General features: G+C 54.4%; 2 protein-coding genes across 2 annotated transcripts in view; both read right to left on the reverse strand.

Moving 5' to 3' along the window:
- Nucleotides 1-292: 292 nt before the first annotated feature.
- LOC306955290 (zinc finger CCCH domain-containing protein 11A) lies at nucleotides 293-9,204 on the reverse strand (the record flags this gene model as incomplete). The annotated part of the gene is made up of 15 exons (XM_079546554.1): nucleotides 293-557; nucleotides 1,262-1,329; nucleotides 1,652-1,815; nucleotides 2,571-2,715; nucleotides 3,304-3,377; nucleotides 3,914-4,411; nucleotides 4,922-5,005; nucleotides 5,242-5,304; nucleotides 5,953-6,063; nucleotides 6,510-6,590; nucleotides 7,060-7,176; nucleotides 7,657-7,860; nucleotides 8,278-8,401; nucleotides 8,869-8,988; nucleotides 9,151-9,204. The coding sequence occupies 15 exons, from the start codon at nucleotides 9,202-9,204 to the stop codon at nucleotides 293-295; spliced, it is 2,172 nt and encodes a 723-aa protein (XP_079402680.1).
- Nucleotides 9,205-15,327: 6,123 nt separating this feature from the next.
- The window catches only part of LGR6 (leucine rich repeat containing G protein-coupled receptor 6), a gene marked incomplete at both ends in the record, with an annotated part of 67,045 nt that continues 60,220 nt past the window's right edge, over nucleotides 15,328-22,152 (reverse strand). Inside the window, 8 exons of the mRNA XM_079546409.1 lie at nucleotides 15,328-16,556; nucleotides 17,661-17,741; nucleotides 19,244-19,404; nucleotides 19,983-20,108; nucleotides 20,425-20,496; nucleotides 20,605-20,676; nucleotides 20,940-21,005; nucleotides 21,861-21,932. Coding sequence (XP_079402535.1) covers nucleotides 15,328-16,556; nucleotides 17,661-17,741; nucleotides 19,244-19,404; nucleotides 19,983-20,108; nucleotides 20,425-20,496; nucleotides 20,605-20,676; nucleotides 20,940-21,005; nucleotides 21,861-21,932 — 1,879 coding nt within the window. The remainder of the gene's footprint in view (nucleotides 16,557-17,660; nucleotides 17,742-19,243; nucleotides 19,405-19,982; nucleotides 20,109-20,424; nucleotides 20,497-20,604; nucleotides 20,677-20,939; nucleotides 21,006-21,860; nucleotides 21,933-22,152) is intronic.

The following is a 22,152-nucleotide window of genomic DNA, read 5'->3' on the forward strand; positions in this document are numbered from 1 at the left end:
GCTGGACGCCCTCAGGGCTGAGTCAGAGCTGCTTTCTCCTCTTGCTGCTGAAAGGAGCCAACCAGGATCAGGGAATGGACGCGCAGGACCTCAGCTCTGACCAGCAGGAAAACTCAGGACAACGGAATGCAGGCTGCCAATTTCTACCAGTTCAACTGTGCTTTAAGACTCACGGTGAAGCCTCCTTCAGAAAAAGCATCACCCGGGGCATCCAACAAAAAAAAAAAAAAAAAAAAAAAAAAAAAAAAAAAAAAGTTTTAATTTTTTTTTATATACCATAAGACTGTGCAGTTCAACTGTCAATCATCTCAGAAAGTTCAAGAAGGAGGTCATCCTCATCCTTCCCTGGGTCCAAGTCAATTTCTGCTTCCAGTTTCCCTCCTGAGATTTCCCAGATCAGCTTTTCAAAGTCATCCTCAACAGACAAGGGCGCCTTCCCAGCCCCCGTGGAGCTCAGCTGCTGCGCTTTGGCCGCCGACTGGGAAGAAGCTGAAGCTGCACTCGAGTGCTCCGACTGCTCCCCATGGTCTGCTTGGCTCCCCCGATGCAGTTCAAGGCTTGGGAGAACAAGGAAGAGAACAACATTACCCAGCATTTCTCAGCTGGAGGCATTTTCTGCTGACAGCACTCACACCCAGTTACTCCTCCTGCACCTCAAACACAGGCATTGCCAGCCGGTAACCCAGACTGCCTGCAGAGCCCACGTGCCAACAAGGCTGTTGTTCAGCGCGGGGATTTATCTGCAAGAACACCGAGGGCCAGCAAACACAGCTCCACTTCTGTAGCCAGAGATGCTCTGCCTCCTTCGTTAGGCTGACTGGAAAAGCGTTAAGGCAACCTCTGCAAACACCTGTTTACTCATTTAGTCCCTTTGCCCAGTGTGCTCAGCAGGCTGCTCTCGAGTCCAAGGAGCTGAACTTCCATCCACCACCTCTGCGCTCCCTCACAAGATGTGTCTTAGTGCTGCCGGCTCAGTGGCGTTCTCGAGGACCAACACGTGCAGGACAACTCTGCATCAGCTCGGCTCAGGGTCACTCGGCATTCAGAAACCCAAGAACACACTGGAGAGCTGAACCAAGTTGCAGCATTTCAAGAAAACCATTGAGGTAAACATCTCTGCTAGCTGCTAGAAAATTATTTTAGATGACTTTTCTTTTGCTGGATTTGGCATTCTTTATCTCAACCCCACCAACCTTCCCACACATGGAAGAACTCACAGAAAGACAAACCGCTTAAGAAAAAAAGAAGCTGTGCTCATCACCTGCTGGGGGGTTTCTCTGCGCCAGGCTTGGTGAGCAGGCTGTCATCTGGCAGGGCTGGAGCAGCAGTCTGGGAAGAAGCAAGGCAAAGTCAACGATTCCTCAGGAGAGCTTCCCCTGCAGCGCTTCTCCTTCAGCACTGCTGAGCCTTAACCCAGCCCAGCTCCTGAAGGATGTCAGCTGCACACACAGCTGCGCAGCACCTCGGCTTTGGAGCAGCACAGCACAAATGCACCAAGTCCTGCACACCAGGAGTCACAGCACTGCAGGGCGCCGTGCCACCCATCCGCACAGCGACCGCTTTGCAGGGGGACCTGCAGAACGCCCCGGCCCTCCGCTTCCTACAGCAGCTGCGCCTCAGTGCGAGTCTGACTGACGCTCCCCCTCCTTACCAGAGCTGCTTTTTTAGCTGGAGGCTCCTCACTTCCAGCGCTACTCAGAGGTTTCACGGCTGCCACAGCAGAAGGAGAGATCTCAGCCGCCTTCCTCTTCAGCGCCCGCTTCGAGGGGGCGCCGGCTTTGCCGTCTGCAGGCTTCGCGCTCGCCTTGCACTTGGCTGCAGTAAGAAGAAGAGAGAGCTGCTGCAGCCGTGCCTCGAGAGAAGCCCAGCTCTGCTGTCATTCCCACAGCCCTCATGCACACTTAAATATACCTGGCCAGCAAAACTGCACTGCTCTTTCCTCAGCTCTCAGCAATCTTTCACAAAGCCAACCCTGCCTACCAGCAGTCCAACCAAAGGAACAAAGAAACTGCACAGCTCCACCAAACAACCCAGGACAAGGGAAGCAACCATACAGCAATCCCAGAGAAAGCAATACTTTTCTAAGACGCTCTGAAGTCCAATGGAATTCACAAACACGGACTTCTGTACTTAAAGCCTCGCTCCCTCTACTGAAAGGAAAAAGCAGCAGCAACAGCGGACACGAGGATGGGACCAGATGCTGTGCAAGCCCCAGCAGACCCTCAAAACGCACTCAGCTGTTCATCACATCTGCAGTTCAGTGCCACTGTCTCTCTCCCATTCTCAAGCTGAAGCCTGGCTGGAAGGAACGCAGTGAACTAAGAAAGTAAGCACCTCCCCTCCCAGCAGGGAGCAATGGCGCGCGCCCACTGTGAGATCCGTCCTCGTGTCCCTTCACTTCCAAGGACCACCGCACCCCACGCTCAGTTCTCTGTTGCTGAGGTTGGTCTGGTGGTTTCCCTGGCAATACAGTCTCCCATCTTGCTGAGATTTCACCTATGCCTTTGCAAGCTGTTAAGCTGACCCTGAAGCCAGGGTGGATTCAGGGCTGCTATGCCCTGGACTTTTACCTTTGACTGTTTCTTCAGCAGCAGGTGGCACAGCAGCCACTTCCTTCTTCAGCTTGTCCGGTTGTCTCAGCTGCGGCTTCTCCTTTATTGTCCCCTCAAGGCTCTTCACTTGAGCTTTACAATTTGGTGTGCTCTGATCCGAGGGCTACAAAGAAACAACGTGCAAAATAAGAACACCAGGGAGGATGCACTGAGAAAATCGGATTGGCAATATTTCCAGGATGGCCCCAACAGCTCATTACTGTCACTCGGTCACTGACGTTTCCTTCCATAAACGTCTGCCCGTAACAAGACCCAAGCTTTGCTGTGAAAACAGTTTCAGAACTGTGCAATTCACAGCAAAGCGAGCTCCCTTCCATCAGCACAGTGCTGTAGCTGGTAGCTACCACATTCTTCTCGAGCAACAGAAAGTCACCCCTGTTCCCCCATGCAGCATTCACCCGCACGCTGCGTTCCTTGAACGCTTTTGTACCCAACGCCCTCCTCATCAGCCTCACAAGTTGCACCCGGAGCCAGCAGGGTTACAGCCTCACTGCCAGTGCAACCGGATTAACTCAGAGTTTGAGGACAATGCTGCCTGCAAAAGCTATTGAAATGGCAGCACTGAAACTCTGCTGCAGCTCTTCACCAAAGCACGAAGGTGGGAACGCGCTCAGGACGGCGGCGCAGGTGAGCAGCAAGAACAACACGGCAAGGAATGGCGTCAGTGTGTCCATGTTCAGAAGGGACTCACCTCTGCAGGTGCAGAAACAGCTTTGGGAGAAGCCCTGCTCAATTCCACAGCCTTCTTCTCTTCTCTTCCAGGTGCTTTAAAACAAACAAAAAAATAACTTGGTCAACAGCAAGCATATAAAGAAACCCGAGTGCCCACGTCTCCTCCGTGTACTTGTTTCCTCACACCCACAGCACACAGAGAGGCAACACCACGCAGCCCATGCAGCACACGAGCTCTTACCTCCTTCCTGCACTTCTCTTCACAAAGCCTCTGTCACTCCCCAACCAACAACTCCCCCCCTGACAGAGGTCGGCCCCACGCTTTACAAACACGTTTACATACTAAGCAACACGTGCCAAAGATGAAGGCAACCCTGCACTCCACACCAAAAACAGATGGCAGGAAAAAAGTACAAGAGAAACTGAACCACGAAGCCTCACGAGTTGATTTTCCAGATGGAAATGCAGGCAGACACCATGGATTCAGTGGAAAAATACATGGATGTGGATAAAGGCACCCAAGTTTGCATTTTGTTGAAAGGAAAAAAAAAAAAAAAAAAAAAGCCATGGGAATTCTAAGCAAACTCCATTTGCTTGACAGGGAAGCAGACAGAGAAGCACCTCGTTACCTGCTAGCTTTGTGATCCGCAACAGCTTCCTCCCTGCAGGGGGAGGCCCAGGCTGTGCTGCTGCAGCTGAAACGTTTTCCCCGCTCTGCTGCATCCGCAGAGCTTTCTCCTGCTTGATTTCTTCCAAGGTTTTAATATGCACTTCTTCCAAAGGCTTGATTTTACGTGCTGGCTCTTCCAATTTCACTTTACCAGGCACCGATGGAGGCAGAATTCTCTGCTTCCTGCGCTCGCCCTCAGCTCTCTTCTCAGTGAGCAACTCTTCTCCTTTTTGTTTCTCTTCTTCCAGTCGCTTGTGTTTCCTTTCAGCCAGGGCTTCCGAGAAGGTTTTGATGCGACCCACAGGAGGCGGCCTCCCCCCTGAGCTGGGATCCTCCGCCCTGCAGCAGCTCTCTGCCTGGGGGGCAGCTGGGCTTTCTCCCCGCTGGTTAGCTCTCTCCAGACGGATCTCCTCCAGCGTTTTCACGTGGATCTCTGCTGCTGGCTTGGCACCCTTCTCTGTCATCACCAAGCAAGGAGAAGCACAAAGATTAAAAGAGTCCAAAGGGAGCTTAAGTCTCCAAAATTTGTCACAATATTATGGGATGTGAGCGCTCACAACAACGCATCACAGCACAGCTTCCCTCTGCGCTGCAGCTTTCTCTTCTAAGCCATCTGTCCTACTTTGAAAACCAGTCCCTTTTTTTCCCTTTCAAATTAATGTTTAGGGCTCTATGGAACTGGTCTAAGTTCATTAAAAGGAAAAAGGGGAAAAAATTCCTGGTCATTAGCCATTTGAGCACTAGCCTGTCCCAGTCTCTCCTTCACAGACTTCATGCCTCGAACTACAGGACAGAGCCAACCAGGGATGCTGTGTAAATTCCAGCTCTGGGCTCACGTCTCAAAACAGGGCAGGAAAAATAACTGTGAAGCCCCGTGGTGATGACCTCAGGAAGCGGCAGAGAGCGCTGCCAGGGAAGAGCAGAAAGCCTGCAGGAGCCTGCGCAGCAAACCCAGATGCTCATTTACCTCTCCTTGGTGCTTTGTCAACCTCGATCTTCTTCCCCAGCCTTTCTGCAAGGCTGCGCTTCAGCGGGAGGCCACTGACATCAGCTGCAGAGACAACAACAACACTCCTAAGATAATTTCTTGGGAGGAAGATTTTAGAGCAGTCAACCACAAGCTTCAATTTCTCCAAGTGCAATTTCTCAAATTCACCTTTCAGCTGCTACGACTTTGTACCATTTGTACAGTGAGCACAGATCCACGACACACTTCCCCCCTCACACTTCAGCAACGCCCCCCGCCGCAGCCACGTTCAGAGCAGGCACCAAACAAGCAGCCCTTACCAACAGAGGCTTTCCGTTTTCCAGGTTTCTCAGCAATACTCAATCGAACCACAGGCTCCTCCCCTACAGCAAAGGGCAATTTGGTTATTTCACAGTGACCAGCAGCCAACAGACTTACTGCCCTGTTAGCTCATTTCCCACAGAGAAAACACCATCACCACCCCAAGGACACTTTTGACAGCCTTGACACAAAATAATATTGCCAGCGTAACGCACTCAGAAGCCTCAGTTGCTTCACTCCTCTCTTTAAATTCCTCGGTGGTGTAGCACCGCCTCCTGGGGCTCTTTCCTCTCATTTCTGAGTTGCTCTGCTCTCAGGTGGCTCCTGAGCTGCACACTGACCATTGCTGCACCGTTAGCCTGCTGCTGAACTTCACTGAGCACTGATCTGCCCCTGCTGTCAGCTCATTAACAAACACCACTGGAGTCAGGAGCACAGCAGGCACAGGTCAGCTCCTCTGGGAGCTTGCAGCTCAGCAGTAACACAGAGCTCACCACGGGGTTCACAGGAGTTGCTCTGTGATCTCTTACTACTACAGAACAGAGCACCTACAGTGCCAACCTTCCAACAACCAGAGACTCCTGGTATAAAAGCATCTTTTGGATACGGAAAAGCAACAGCAGCAGACCAACATGGCCCAGCTACCTCAACTGTTATCTATCCATTCCATTCAGCAGCCATGAAATGGAAACAGAGGTACTCATCATTACCTTGCTTTGCAGACAGCGTCACAGTTCTGACCACTGTCCTCACGTTCTCCTTCTCTGGCACAGGAACGGCCCGAGATTGGAGCGGATGAGCAGGAACTCCTGAAGGCCCTTCTGATCAAAGGGAGCAAAGTGTTTACAGAAGAGAAAAGCCACTGCCAACAACAGAAACACACCTGACAGAACCATCACAAAGACCAAAACGCATTCATTACTTGTTGCTGCCAAATATGCAACAGCAGTGCATGTAAACAAGAGGTGAACAATTTGCCTCCAATCTGCTCTTGGAATTCCCACCTAGAAGAGCAGCTGTCTGCATTTAAAACAACACATTGCATGCTGAAGTAGCTTGATACCCCCAGCTAAAAATGGAAGCCTGTCTCTCATGCAGCTCCCAGCCACCAGCAACTGCTACTGCAAACTCAGCAGTGCAAGAAAAAGGTTCCCTTCTGTGAACGGCTCCATTCCAACACATCGCCAGCTATACGGGTATCATCAGAAGGGAAAAAAAAGGGAAGAAAACAAACAGAAGGATAACAAAGTAGGGAATATCAACTCACCGCTCTGTTTTTTTGTTTTTTCCTTTTGCTTCTTCAATTTGATTTCTTCCAGCGTTTTTATTCCAAAATTCAAGGTGTCATCTGGGAACACAAAGCAGCGAATGAGGCCGAGGGGCAGAGGGACGCACTGAGGGGCTCTGCCAGCTGCCTCGTGCTCAGAAGCATCCATCACAAACCCTGCCAGCTCCCCCACGGGGCAGAGCACCATGGAACTGATGTCTATTGCTGCCCTCTTTCAGCCTTCAGGACACAGAAAGTAAGCTTCACCCCTAATTTTAACCCATCTACGTGATTTTGGATTTCTCTACCAGCAGTGTGGCTTTCACCAGTGGTTGAAGAGATGCACAGAGACGCTTAAACCCCGTGCTGTGGCCCTGCCTAACGAAGCAAACAAAGCAGTTTACCTTTCTAACCTGAAAGGCACACGAAATTACGGGGTAGGAACAAGACCAGGGAAATAGCTGAGTCCACTCAGCAGCCCTGTGCTCTGCTGTGTTTGCACAATAACTGGCAGGTTCTTCTGATTCATCCTACCACTGTGCTGGAGTACCTTGTTTTGTATCAGCATTAGATTTCCTGGTGGAAATTATCCGCAATCCGTTATGGTTTTCTTCAGCTGGTTGCTGGACAGGCGTTTTTGTTTCTTCTCCCTCCTCAGAAAGCTGGTCTGCACAGGGATAGAGAGTCAGCCTCTTCAGTTATGCAATGAAATTCAACCAGATTTCTAACGTTTCTGTAGCTCACACAATGACACTTCAGCCCACAGTTAATATTCTTAAGTACAAACATAAATGATTACAGAAGGGCTCCTGATTTCAGCAGCTGTACTGACCTGGTGAACACACAGAAGCAGCCTAAGTGAACAGAGTAACTAGTGGGGAGCTGGAAAAAGCACCTGGGGCTCCAGACTCTCCACATGGCTTTAACCAGTGCATGCTCTGTTACTCTCCTGACCAAACAGAGAAAACTCTCCCCTGAGATCCACACTGCAGACCAGCAGCAGGAGTGGCTCTGAGCTTCCCTCCTGCATTACAATTCCTGCTCACTGCTGCCAGGCTGCTGCCCCATCCTCATCAGCCCGCACGTGTTCTACGAGTCACAGAACACAGACACCTTCAAGATCAAAAGCAGCAGCAACCACACTCACCATCATCATCTTCATCATCGTCTGCAGCATTGATTACAACTGGAGGGTGCGTAGGGCTTGGGACATTTTCTGAGTTTTCCACTTTCATCACCCCCCTCAACTGTGGAGAGGGGTTGGACTGCACAGAAAGCTTGCTCTGCTGCAGTGTTATCTGAGCTGCCTTCAGATCATCATCTGCAGACTCCGGCGGACTCGGCAGCGTGGCTGCAGGAAGGAGAGGAGCACCAGGAATTTAAAGCTTTGACCCCAACCCACAGCCTCTGCACAAAGATGGCAGGCAGGGCTGACAACCCGCGCAGGAAGAGTTGAGTCTCCAGTTGCCATCCAGTCACTGGCTGCTCTGTCAACAAAGAATCCCCATCCCCCCCCCCCCAAGATTCACCTCCCTAACAGCAGTAAAAGCTTAAATGCAGGAAAACAACCTGCAAGGGAACGGCCACAGGAGCAGAGAGAAGCTGAGCATGAAAGAAAAAACCAAAATGTCAGAAGCACACGCAGTTCAGCCGTGCCCCCATCAGTGCACTTCCTCCTGCACTCACAAACGAGTGTCAGCTGGCATCTCCACAACACCACACCCAACAGCCAGAGTTGATCCTTCATAGTCAGGAAAGACAAACTCACTTTTGCTTGGTGGTAAGAAGAGCCCATCGACGTAACGCCCCTTGGTGTGATGAAAGGCACAGTTGGATTTCTGGCAGCCTCCCGGCTGGTTCTCCCAGAAGCAGGGGATCTCACTGCGCTTCTTCTGAAGATACAAAGGAAGAAAAGCTGATGGCAACGGGCACCTGAGGTTTGCAGAGGGAGACTGAGCTCCAGATCACGGCACTGAGCCGGCTGTCACCCAGCAGCACTCAAACCCCACTCTGAAGGGTGCACAGCTGTGAGCGCGGGGCTCAGAGCTCCCAGCACTGCATGGCAGAGGACAGCAGTGCAGAGGGGGCTGAACAACGCCCCCAGCACAACGCCTCTCTGACCGATGGGGCTCTTTAGCATCTGTTGAGAGAATGCTGTTGGTGTCTACTACAAGGATTTCCTGCTAAGAAATACCAAAGACATCGAGTTCTCTTCCCTCTACTTCCTCCCAGCCCCCTCTTGACAGCAGGAACCACCATCATTTCAAAGCAAGTGAATCTGATCTGCACAAGCCCATTCAGCCCAGCTGAAGCAACGGGAGGTGGGTTTGGTGACGAATTCTGAGGAGCCCACACTCACATCGATCTCCATGTGCCTGAACCTGCAGACATTCCTGAAGCAGCGGCCCTCCTTCCACAGCGTGCAGATGGTTTCGTTGCCCAGAGCAGCTTCGCAGTGCCGGAAGGGACAGCTGTCTCCCTGTGACCCAATGGAAACAAAGAGAGGAAAATGAAAAAGTACAGCCTGACAGCTGGCCGCAGTGCAATCAGCTGCTAAGCGCGCCAAAGATCAGTCATGCCTCTACTCCACTCCGTCCTCTTAAGAACCAAAAGAAAGAAAAATGAAGGAAAAGAAGCAGACCTTGTTGCAGGTGGAGTAGAAGTAGAAATAGCAATCATCTCCTTGCTTCGACATGCTGGGCGAGCTCTCGGAAGCAGCTCTGTCCCAAGGATCTCTTGCAGTCCCCTGTGCTCTAAGAGTTGGCTCGTGCTTCCTCGGACTGAACGTCTTCTACTGCCTGGATCAGCAAAATCTTCTTTTTAAAAGGAACCCTAAGCAAAATACCAACAAGTGGAAAATCATGAGGAATGCACATCTTTCCAGCTTTCTTCTGTTCATCAAGTTAGTCTCTCGGAAGCAGCTGTTTCAGAACATTGCCCTCCTCAGCACTGCAGTCACAGCGCCCTGACTCAAGTGCTCAACTGCCAGCCCCCAAACTGAGCCCCTCCTTCACCACCGCGGCTGTCAGTCAGTCTGTAACCCCAGCAACTCCGTCTGACCGCTGCAGACCCTCGAGCTCACCCACCTGGACAACCTCAGCAAAGACAGCGATCTTCAAAGCCTTCCAGTTAACTTCTCCTGTAGGCCGAACCAACACTGAATCCGTGAATTAATAATAAAGGGGTAGAAAGAATTTTCCTCCTCACTTTGCCAAGGGAACCTCTCATCCACAAGTCAAACACGGGATGTGCTCTTAAACATCTTACAACTAATGGAGGAAGCGAGTCCATTGGAATGCTCTCAGAGCGGAGGCAGCCAGGGTTAGTGAGCTCTTCGAGGAGAAAAAAGGAAAAAAGGGGAAAAAAAAAAAAAAAAAAAAAAAAAAGAAAAAACCCAGCGCACTTAAAGGCGAACTCGTGATCAAAGCGGCTGCAAAAATGAGGCTCCGTCTTCCACAGCCGGGCAATTTTTGTTTTAATTCTATTACATTTTTAAAATTTAAAATTCTGTAAGTTGGAATTTCTGGTCTTCAAGATTTCTTCACCTATTAAGAAAACACAAAAACCTTCCCCCGTCTTTATTACCTGTACAGCACAAGCATGCCAGTGCGCACGGACACGCAAACACAGCGGGCGGAGCGGCAGCGAGAGCAGGGGTGGGGGGCAGGGATGGCAGGGATGGCAGGGATGGCAGGGATGGCAGGGATGGCAGGGATGGCAGGGATGGCAGGGATGGCAGGGATGGCAGGGAGCCGGGCGCGGGCAGAGGAGCGCGCCTCGGGGGCGGCGGCGCGCAGCGGAGCGGCGCTGGGGCAGCGCACAGGGCGCATGCAGGCGGCGCGAGGCAAGGCGCCGCGCGGACACGCGGGGCTGCAGGCAGCGAGCGGGCGGAGCGAACAGAGCGGCGAGGCGGGGAAGCCTCGCTTTGCGAACGGCGTGGCTGCACGGTACGGAGCGTCTTCAATCGGCCGGCTTTGTGCGGGTCGGTTCTGCACCGCAGGGCGCTGCACGTTCGCCACGTGCCGCTCCCTCGCCGCGCAGCCGTCGCTCGCAGCGCTGGGAAAGCGGCCCGGCTCGGCTGCAGCGCGTTTTGCTCAGCCTCAAGAAGGGCTTGGGCTGGGTTGGCTTTTTTCTGGTGTGAAATCGAATGCTTTGACATTTCACTTGTTTTAAAGATATTAAATGCCGTAAAACCTGCAACCAGGCCAGACGAAGTTCAAATTAAAGTGATTCTGAACTCTTTCGTTAAAGTGCTGCACGTTTCTGTGCAAAGGATTTCCGACAATCAATAAGGAAAGGTTGGAACCTTTTACTCACACAAACACTAGGGAATTTTCCAGGAAATATTTTTTGGCAGGGAATTTTCCCAAATCTAAAATAAAGAGAGGAGAAGTCGGGTTCTCACGTTAGTTGCTGGCTCGACTGCGTGACAAAGGGAATAAAAACAGCAGTTAAGGGCAAAGATTCCTTCTCCAACAGTGACAGCAGTGCTCCCTTCTGACCTTTAGCACCTTCACAACCAGATCATCTGGCACAGATGCCCACACACACCTGCTCCTAACAACCTCAGCACGGAGCTGGGCACAAACACGTCTCTGGCTTCTGCTCTGTGGCACACACAGCTCAGCGCTGCACTCACAGCCTTCGGTTCTCCTGCTCGCAATTGGAAGGGATCTGGACTCGGGAGCAGGAAGAAAACACACCTAGAAATATCCCACAGCCCTGTGCTCCCTGCAAGCCCTTCAATTTCATAACAGGTGACCCCAAACACACCCGTCAGCACGACAGACCAAAGCGCTGCGCCCTGGGAGCCTGCGCACAGCGAGTAACTCTGGAGCACTCAGCACATCTCAGCAGTCTGCTTCACCTTTTTAAAGACTGCCTTTCTCCTCCAGAACGCCAGCCAAGTTTTTATATCAAGAGATTTCAAGTTTGTTCTGTACAAAAGAATTCCAGCTACACTGAGGTCACAGCAGCCGGGACTCAGTGCACAGACAGACAGACACACACAGAGCAGCCCTTGCCAAAAGAAGACAGGTAGCACAAAGGAAGCAGCTCGTTTCTTTTGCATCTTGCCTTCCTGAGCACCAAACACCACCATCTATTCCCCACTCTTGCTTTCCAGTTTGCTGTCCTGCAGAGAACAGCAGGCAGGAGGATTTTTCTGTGCTTCAACTAATATGTTAGAGGAAGATGACCACGTTTACCCAGCTGTATTTGTTGTTGTTTACCTACAGCATGAAGTATTTCCCTTGCAAAGTCTCTGCTGCCACTCACCCTGCAGCAGATTCACAGCACAGCAACCTCACAGAGAGGGGCAGGAAAGGCAGCACTCCATTGTGCTGGGGGCAAAGAGAAGCGTCAGGCAACAGAAGTGTTTGTCTGAACTTCTGCGAAAGCACTTCTGCAAGCATTGCTTTCGTGAAGAAAACTCCCTCTGTCTTTTCCAGGTGCTCTGGGCTCACACCTTGCAGTCTTTGCTCTTCTTCCAGGTAACAATGAGAGCTGTAGCACAGCCCGTTCAATGAAGTCCTGCCCCCCATCTTGTGCAGCAACACCAGGCACAACACACCACGTGGAGGCAGGACCTGCAAATCCCAGTCCTCAACTGATTTTTAGAGAGTTCCAATTTTTAATGGAGTTCCTCTCTCTCTTAGTCCATAACTCCCTTTTTTCCTACACTGACATTGAGTGGTTCTCTGTCCCTTTCCTTCTTAGTGCCTGACCAGGCACTGGGAACCTCTTCCAGATGAAGGGTACTACGAAGCTGCTGCCTCTCTAAGGGGAGAGAACACACTCATTCCTTTTTTATTTCTGAAATCACTGCTGGGCTTTGGCAGCAATTTACTAAGAGAGTAAGGATGATTCATCATCCTCACTGAAACACTGTACAAAGTCTCAAAAAATAACCCATTTCCCCTGGAAACAGCCATTTGAGAGGGAAGGGAGAGCAGGAGGAACTCTGCCCCAGACAAACCTTTGTGCTGACGCACCTTCCAGCCACCATCTGGCAACCAACCCAACTCAGCTGCTCAGCCCGAGGCCTGTCCAATTCACACACAGCACAGTGGTGGTTCTGACGTGGGCTTTCAAGCCAACTATCCTCGGAATATCTTGGTTTTTTTAGGATGAAATAACACAGAGCTGCACTTCCCAAGAAAGGCCCAGAGCTCAGAGCACAGGTCTGCTAAGGAGCCGGACATTCCCACCTCTGCATTGGTTCTGTGAGGTCATCTCACACATCACTCCTGCCCTTTACCAAACCGGAGGAAACAGGCACCTCTTAATCCCAATCTTTAAGAAACAAACACAAAAGTTTGGTTTTAAGCAAACTAAAGGAGAAATTACAATGACAACCGAGTGCACCCAGAGTTAGTCGGACCCTGAAGCTCTACGGGGAACGGAGGGGCGATCTGTCAACCGCAGCACATTCCCCACAGGCACTGCTGCTAAAGGAAGGCACGACGCCGTAACTCCGCAGGGCCAGAGGCGGGATTTCCAGTCTAATCAACGGCCCTCCCGAACGCGCTCTGCCTCTCCGGACGCACCGAGCCCATGGGAACGGCGATGCGCGGGGCCGGGCAGGGCGAGGAGCAGCGCGGGGCCGAGAGGAACCCGGCCTGAACTGAGAGGAACCCAGGGGAGCCGAGGAACGCCGCACCTCACCGCCCGGCGGCGAAGGGCGTCCGCGCGGGAGGCTCGGGGCCTGGCGGTACCCGCCGCGACGCGGCCTGCTTCCCCCGACGGGAGCGGAGGGGACCCGGGCCGGGCGGAGGCCTTTCCCCGCCCCCTGCGGTCTACGAGCGGCTATAGTTACCGGCGAGCAGGGACTTTACCGAACCCCAGGGACCGCGGCCGCCGCTCTATCTCCCCGCTCCGCTGGGGCCGCCGCTCGGGCCGTCGCCTTTCCCCTACTGCCAGCGTCAAAGATGGCGTCCGACATACGGGTACCTGGGTACCCCCGTAACCAAGATGGCGCCCGTCGCGGCTTCACTTACACCCGCTTCCACCCGCTGGAGCGAACGGCGGCGAAGCTGTGCGCAGGCGCAGAGTGAGCGCGGCCCCGCCCACCGCGGCCTCGCGCCGGAAGTGGGGCGGGGGGGGCTGTCACTTCCGCCTGGGGCCGCCCCCGTCTCCAGTGCGGTGCGGTGGGTTTTGCTGCCTTAACGCCAGGCGAGCTGTTGAAGTCTGTGGTATCAAAGTTACAAACGTTCGCTCAAATATTTGTGTCCGTATCTTCAGTAAGATCATCCGCACGGGTAGAATCCCAAAGGGGGCTCGCACGAACGCATCCTCTTCCAATATACGGAAGCTCAGCACCGGGTCAGTTCTCCCTTGACGCTTAATGGGCGTTGGGCGACGCTGAGGCGTGGTGGCAGGGAGAGATGGGTTGAGTTCCCTCGCAGCTGAGCTCCCTCCTGCCTCGCTACCATTTCTGGAAACGTCCAGAAGAGGACAATGTTCTCTTGCTTTCAAATTCCTCCCATAACAAAAACTACCAAAGTGTGAAGAAAGGGAGGAGGGGGAAGAGGAAAACAATTCAGTTATTTTAATTGATTGATTTAGTTGGAAAGTAGTGCAGGAGGGAAAACAAAAAACAAAAAACACACAACAACACACACAATTAGACTTTTCCCCAGGGCGGAAGCAGCAGGCAGCCGCAGGGCGAACCAAGAGGGCACAACGCAAGAGGTCAGAAAGCAGCCACTGGTCAGCAGCGGGGCTCCTTTATTATCTCACAGGGATGGATGGCTGATACAGCTGTGGTAACACTGGCAGGACTTAAGCTTTGCCCAGAGCTGACCGCGGGTGGCAGGTGGTGGTGGTGGTGGGTTGTGATGGGAGAATGGATCTGGGAGATCCCTGAGCCATGGGGAGAGAATTCAGGATCATTCACAGCGGTCTGTGTCCTTGTGACACTGCCATCCCACAAAGCTGATTTCTGTTCCCTTCTATGTGAGCTGTCCTCACAAAGGGGGGGACAAGCACAGCCCCCACATGGGCTCTTCTATGGGGGGGACACGTGCTCCTGAAGTGAGAGCCTGTTACAGAGTGAGATTTGGGGGCAGGGAATGAGCCAGACCCGTCCCCACCATTCCCCATGGAATCTGGCAGCTCTGGGCAGGAGAGCTCTGTGAGTGGGGGGAGGCCCATGTCCCCCCAGGCACACTGGCCAGGTGACTACAGGCAAAGCACGAGGGTTTCTTGGGGGAGGTGTTTGGATTTGGCTGCTTTGGGGGTCAGAAACCCATTGTTGGGTTGAAAGAGCAGTAGCATTCCCAGCCCTGGGCGCTGGCTGAAGGAGCAGGCACTGCCCAGCAGCAAGGCTCCCAGCACAGAAACCACCCGACATTAGCAGCCCCAACGAGTACACTGCTCATAACCCATCTCCTCTGCCTTTGCAGCTGCTGGTGTAAAGGGCACACAAGCCCACTTCCAGGGCTCTGCAGGCCTGCAGGGACCCGGGTTTACCATCACCTATGGGTGACCGTGTCGTTGCAGCTGGCTGCTTCCACGTGTCTCTGCTGCAGAGCACTGCCTTGTGTGTACTCAGCTGTCCTTGGGGCTGGGTTTTGCTGCCGATGAGAGGAGGGTCTCCCTGAGCCGGTGGGGTCCCTCCCACACAGTCCCTAGCAGGGAAACGCGGTCCCCTCCCGTGGCCAGCCCGGAGCGTCCGCAGCCATAGAGCCCTTCCAGGACCTTGGCAACGGGCAGCGTATGTGGGGGGGGGCGGGGGTAGACGGGTCGCGCTGGTGCTGGAGGTGGAGCAGCCCGCTGGCACCGGCTCTCCGCGCTGTGGGCACGGCTGCTCCGAGCTCTATACGTGAGAGACGTAGGGCGGGGGGGGGCAGGAGGCGGCCCGGGGGCTGCGGGCGGTCGGCTCCCCGCTCTCTGGAGCCGTCAGTACCGCGCTGTCACTGAGGCAGGGGCAGAGCTCGGAGCAGCCCCGCTGCCTCCCCCCCGCGCCCATCCTTTGCTGGCAGGGCACGAGCGTCGCGGAGGGGAAGCGGTAGCTGTCGAGGATGGGGTGCGCTCCCAGGGAATCGGGCGTCTCGAATATGTGGTCGATGTCAGAGAAGCTGACCAGAGCCTGCGTGGAGTCGTAGGAGCTTTTCTCCGCGTCGTCGAGCCCGCAGGGCTGGGGGCAGCCGCCCCTGTCCCGGCCTTTCTGCCGCAGCAGGCGGAGGTCATCCCTGCAGTGGGGGTTGAAGAGCAGGTAGAGCACGGGGTTCAGGCAGGCGGGCAGGGGCAGGACCACCAGGAGGACGGATTTGATGACCTCCGGGGTGATGAGGAAGAGGTTGAGCGTGGAAGAGAAGGTGAGGAAGGCCACCGGGCAGTAGAGGAGGCAGTTGGTGAAGATCAGCCAGGCCACATGCTTGACCATGGCGCAGTCCCAGACAGCGCCGCACTCGCCTTTCAGCAGGCTGCAGTACAGTCGGATGTAGGTGCCTGTGACCATCAGGAAGCAGAGCACGTTCGTCATCGCCAAGGCCACGGTGAAGCCCAGGGTGGCTGGTTTCCCACCCGGGATGGGGTATGGGAGGCACAGCGGGGACGCTCCGTACTCCCCGATGGAGAAGAGAGGCAGAACTGCGGCCACGGAGGACAGCAAGAGGCAGCCGAGCGCCGCCGCCTTCACCTTGCCAAGGGAGGGTGCCTTCCTGCAGCCCCGCGCGCAGGAGACTGAAATGCTGCACTGCACTGCAGCCAGTGTCAGCAGGAAGATGGCGGCTTCGGAGGAGAACACGGCCAGGAAGCCGGTCACCCTGCAGCCCGTGCCGCTCTCCCACCTGGCGCCGAACTGCGCGAAGTGGCCGTAGGTCAGGGCGTCAACGAGAGCCAGCATGCTGCAGGAAACGCCGCTCAGCGTGTTGGCTCCGGCTATGGAGCCGATGACAAACTTGACTGGAGAGAGGTAGCTGGGAGAGGCAAAGACAGCCAGGACCACCAGCCCGTTGCAGAGCACCGAGACCAGAACAATGACCCAGACGCCCAGGCGAATGATCCAGCTCTCAAACAAGTGGTCACAAGGCTTGAAGGGGCCTGAAAGAAACCCAAACCCAAAGTTAAAACCCCATACCAGCGCTTTGCTCCGGTGCTGCTGCTCAGAGCGGCGGCCCCAGCTCCTCAGGGCAGATCCCAGCATTGTCACCCCATGACTCTGTGCACGGCAAAGTCCTTTTGCTCTCCTGTCCCACCCCTGCCCTATGCTGAATCCTGAAGTCAAGGGGACTTCTTTCAGAGGAGCTCATGGCCATAATGCCCCACATTTCTGTGGGTTTCCAGCCTCTTTGGTGCTCCTGGGCTCAGCCTGGCATTTGGGCTCCTTTGCCAGGTGCTGCTGTTCACCCCACACCCCAGGGATCTCAGAGTTGTGGAGAGGGGATGCAAGAGAGACGGCAGCATGCTGCATGCCTGTGCACTGCCAGCTCTGCCCTAAACCCACAGCTTTGGCTGAGCTGGGTTTTATTGTGTTGGCATGAATGACCTCTGTGCAGAGGGGACGGCCAGGACAGGATGAAGTGTTAGGGAGGGAGACAGCTGGCAAGGAGAAAGAGGGAGGGAGCTGCAGAGTCAGGGAGGGGATAGAGAGACCTGAGCAAAGAGAACGTGGGAGGATATCGGGAGAGAGAATAATGGAGGACTGAGGTGGAGAAAGGAGGGAATGAGAGACGGGAGTTGTGCAGGGGTGAGAAGGGGACAGGTAGTGGGTGCTCTTTGCCAAAGGAGAAAGGAGAGAGGAGACAGTGAAATGGGAGAGTTGCTTTCGGGAAGGATTTGGATTTCCATGGGAGATGAAGGAGAAGGTTTTGTCATGCAATAGTCTGGAGCGGCTAGGAGACAGCACCGGCTGCTTCAAGTGCCAGAGCCTGACTACGGGGCGATGGGTGGGTGATGGAGGGGTGATACTGCTGATACCAGGTCAGGGACACCACGCCTTTGTCCCCTCCCCATCGGAGGGCAGCTCCCTCCAAGTGGGAGAAGGCAGCTGTCCCTCTCACAGAGCCCAGCTCGAGGGCTGGGCCAGGATCTCAGATGTGGTTTCCACATGAGATGCTGCAGGAAGGGCTGGGGGGGCCTGAGAGTTCAGCGATGCTCAAAGGTGTGCAGGTATGTTCAGAGGGAAGGCTTTCCCTGGCTGCTCACCGGGGCTGGGTGTGCACTGGATAGAGGGGTGCAGCTTTGAGTCCTCCAGGTCCAGCTGGAGCTCGTCTGCCTCGAGGTCATCTGCAAGAAAGCAACAGAGAAGCAGTGCTTGAAGAAGAATGAGCAGGGCCAACGGGCCAGCAGGGCCAGAAGCTTCTCCCACGTCCTGCCCTCCACTTAGACCTTCCCAGCATGAGCTGATGGGAGGCAACCTGACCATTCTTATGGCTCTGTGATCTTCAGGGTCTCTTCCAACCCAGCCATCCCATAGGTCTGTGATTCTATGATACCCCAAGCAGCAAAAGTTTTGGAGTTACTTTCTTGTAATGAGGTCATTTTCTTACAGGGAAGGAATGTTTGGGGACCTTTTCCCTCCTGTTACAAGATTCATCTAACAGCTAAATCCCACTGCTGACCATCAGAAAGGAAGAGCTGAAACACAAATAGATTAAGTAAAGCAGTAATATCTCAACAGCTTCATCATCAAAAACAGCCCACGTGTTACTGAACGGAAAGGAGGAAGGATGTTCGTGTTCACTCCACATTTGCAGTGCTGTGGTTTGATATTTCAGGCAAACCCAAGGCTTTAACATCCAAAAATGTGAGCCTTTATGAGCTGCTAAGAGACTCATCTGGCACAGCCTGCGAGCACTCGGTGTTCCCCTCCAGTCTCACATGGAATCCATGGCACCGAGGCTGGCTGGGCACCGCGGGAGGGGTTGGGTAAATTGGTGTTTTGGCACAGGATCCTCAGGGTCATCAAAGAGCCCCAGCACCGGGCAGGAGCAGCATGGGGGCAGGGCAGATGGCAGCAAAATGGACACAGACTCAGGCGGTGCAGATGGCCTCGGTGTTTATGTGAGTGTATAAACAAGCACAGCCTCCCAGCTGCGTCCTGAAACACGATTTCCACTCTCGAGCAGTTACAGAAGAGGGAGAGGAGCTCACGCTTTTCTTTGTGTCGTTCTGAGGTTCCTTCGCAATGGGGTCACACAGAGCTGTGCTTTGTGCTCCCCTCTGATGGCCACGTGCAGCAGGATCCGTGGGGTTGATGCAGAAGTACATCTTGAGGAACAGAAAGAATCAACCGCAGAGCAGGAAGTGCTGTTCAGCTCCACCTGTGAGCCCTGCGTGGGTTTGTGCCCCCCGCGCTCTTCCTTCTCTTTCCACCTCCCATGAGGGGTGCCCACATAATCCACGCTCCTCTCAGCTCGTTGTCTCCATCTCAGGGTCCGCCCTCTGCGTGTCCCAGTGATAACAGCAAACATCCTTCCAGAGGCTCTGTGCTGCCCAAAGTGTCCAAGCCCGCGTCCCACTTCGCTGCCAGCAGAGTGAAATGAGCCACGTCTGTGCCTCCGAGAGCGCTGGATCTTTCTCTTAGAATGTGAATGAAGGTTTAGAAGTGCCTGATGCACTTTTTCTCCCACACACTGACATCACTCACAGCCCATTCACCAGAGCTGGAGGAGGATCCCTCTGCCTGCTCCGAGGCCGCTGGCAGTGTCCGACCTGCAAGCCTGGGCTGACACCCAAACTGCCAGCATGACGGTGCTGCAGAGCATCGTCCCGCTCAGCCTACTTACAGTGGTTGTCTGCATGACCTGGGAAGAGCTCCAGGGCCCTCCTGTGGGGATCTTCATCCTCAGGGCTCGCGCCTCCTGCTTCCCACTGGTTGGATGCTCTGAAGAACCCACTGCAGCTTCCATAGGCGCAGCACTGGTAGGCGTAAGGTACCTCGAGGACTCTGCAGAGGGGGAAAAGGGAACTTGTATGTGACTCTGGCTCCCTATTGCTACACACTGTGTGCTGAATTTTCATGCATCAGAAGCCAATCCGTCATCCAGTGGTCACACTGCAGCGCAGCTTTGGTTCCCTGAAAGGGACTCCGCGTGGGACAGAGTGCAGGCCCACATCACCCCACAGTGATGGGCTCCCTCTGTGCCCATCACTGAGGGGTTTCTGCCTGAAATGCAGTGCTGCAGTGGGGCTGGGTGCTGCCTGGGCTCAGGATCCAGAACCCAGCCCAGAGGCAGGAGTGGGGTGAGTGGAGGAATGCCCCAGAGGAGCCCTGAGCTGCTCCACACTTCCCAGCTGTGTGTGTGGGTTTGGGGAGGGGGGTTGCCCTGAGAGCACAGCGCTGCCTTCCCATGGAAGCCTGTAAAACATGAGGTGTGTTGGCAGCAGAAGGAGCATCCTCAATCTGTCGGCCTGGAAAGCATGGGATAAACCAGGAAAGGGGGAGGCTGACGGATAGAAACAAGTAGAGACTGCGCAGAGAGCAGGAAGGAAAAGAGCGGATGGGGCCTGGGGTGCAGGCAGTACCTTAATTTGGGAAAGCTGTCCTCGGCAAAGGGCTCAGAGAGTGCTGGGTTGCCCTGCAGTTTCAGGTGGGTCAAGCTGCCCAATCCACCCAGCGGCAGCACTGCCAGCCGGTTGTCTGACAGATCCCTGTGGGAGGAAAGCAGAGCTGGAGTGCACCTGGAAGCTGTGCCGGCCGCCTCATGCTTTCTGCCTGAAATGCAGTGCTGCAGTGGGGCTGGGTGCTCCTGGGCTCAGGATCCAGAGCTGATGGATGGGGGCTGCTGCCCATGGGGCAGTGATGGGTTAATGTGTGTGCCGGGAGCTCTGTGTGACTTTTGACACCAATAGGAAGCACTGCGATTCGGTCTGCTGCCGCCGGCACCATGCAGGCACCGCCTGCCAGGCAGCACGGGATGAACGGGGCGCTTCATCCCACTGCAGAACGAACATCAGTGCCACTTACAGCTTGGTGAGCGAGCGCAGCGTCACGAAGGCGTCGGGGTGAATGAAGTGGATGTCATTCCAGCTCAGGTCTCTGCAAGGGAAGGATACTGAGATGGGAGCAGAACCGGAGAGCGAGCAGAGGGAAGGAAGGGCAGCCTGACCGGCAGCGCGGGGCGGCCGTCCCCATTGCAGAGCTTACATGGAGCGCAGGGCTGTCAGCTGCACAAAGGTGTCCGCTCCGATTTCGTGGATTCTGTTGTGCTGGAGACCCCTGGAAAAGCAGAAACTGGTCTGAGGAACAGCTGAAGGCAGCTGCACGCCTCACCGCAGCAGGCTGGTGCAGGGAAGTCATGCGAGTCTGGGAAACTTCTTTTATTTCAGGGGGCAAAAAAAAGGGGAAGGCGCCCTTATCCCGCATTTACACCTCTGCATTCCCAGCAGTGAGCGCAGCGCTCAGCCCCCCCAGCACCAGGAGCTCAGTGCTGGGCTGCTCTGCCGCCAACGTCACCCCTCTGCCCTGAGCTCTGTACTCACAGCTCCTCCAGCCGCTGGCACCGGTGGAAGCTGGGCAGGTCTTCGATCTTGTTGTGTGACAGCTCTCTGTGGGGGAGAGACCAGCACAGGACGTTAGGGAGAGAAGAAATGAAGGGCGAGTGCCTCTCTTTGGAGGCGGGTGTCCAACCCTGATAGTGGTGCAATTAATGTCAGTAAATGAATGGGCAAAGAGGAACAAGGAGCGAGGTGGGCTGTCCTCATAAAAGCTGTGTCACAAGGAGGGGCAGGCATTGACAACATGAAGGTTTACAGCCTGATAACTTGCAAACATAGACCAGCACATGGAGCCCTGCAGCCCTGAGTGTCCCAAAGGCAGCGGGGACATTTTGGTGGCATCGAGTTGGCTCAGATGTCTTAAGCTGAGAGATCTTCCCTGCAGGGACAGCTGGAGCCAAAACTCTATGATCTGCTAAGTTACAAATGCTGTTCTTTTATTTTTGTGTTTTTCTCATTTCCAACTTCTGTGATCCAGAGTTCACTCTTGTTGCTTTCCTGGAAGAGTCTTGTTTTCATTTCCAGCTCGCGTGTGTAAAGACTGATGAGAGGCAAACCTTCTTCTTGCCCTCAGGCTGCAAACTTGTATAAATCTGGCTCATGACTCACTTCCTGAAGATGTCACTGGCTGCAGACAAGGTTGGGGACCTCGGGAACAGAGGGGCGTGCTCCTGAGCTGGCGCAGTGGGTGCCAGGTTAAAGACAAACCACGCTCTCCCTCTCAGCATCACTCCAAGCCTTGCTGAGCTGATAGGGCACGCAGAGGAGGTGTGTTCACAACAGGTACAGAACCACGAGGTGGTGTTCCACAGCCAGACCCCTCCCTGAGCCAGGCAAGAGGAAAGCCCAGGTTCTGATGGTGCTTTTCTGAAGAGCAGACAGGACGGAGAAATGCACGTTACTCACAGGACGCGCAGGTTGGGCAGCTGCTGGCACACGGCTCTGGGGAGGAGGCGGATGCCTGCGTGGGTCAGCGTCCTGGGGGGAAAGGAGAGGGAAGAGGTGCTGTCAGTGGGACCAGTGCAAGGGCTGTGCTACCTGCAAGGCCAGCTACCGAACCCGGGAAGAGGCAGGAGAGACAACGTATGTGAGACACTGAGATACCCAGAAAGAACCAAAAACTGCCTTGGAAACGGGCACTGCTGCTGGGCCTGCTAAAGGTGAATGCAAGAAACTCGGACGCTGCTGGGTACTGAAC

Source organism: Tetrao urogallus, assembly GCF_951394365.1.
Source record: "Tetrao urogallus genome assembly, chromosome: 24".
NCBI classification, from domain to species: Eukaryota; Metazoa; Chordata; class Aves; order Galliformes; family Phasianidae; genus Tetrao; species Tetrao urogallus.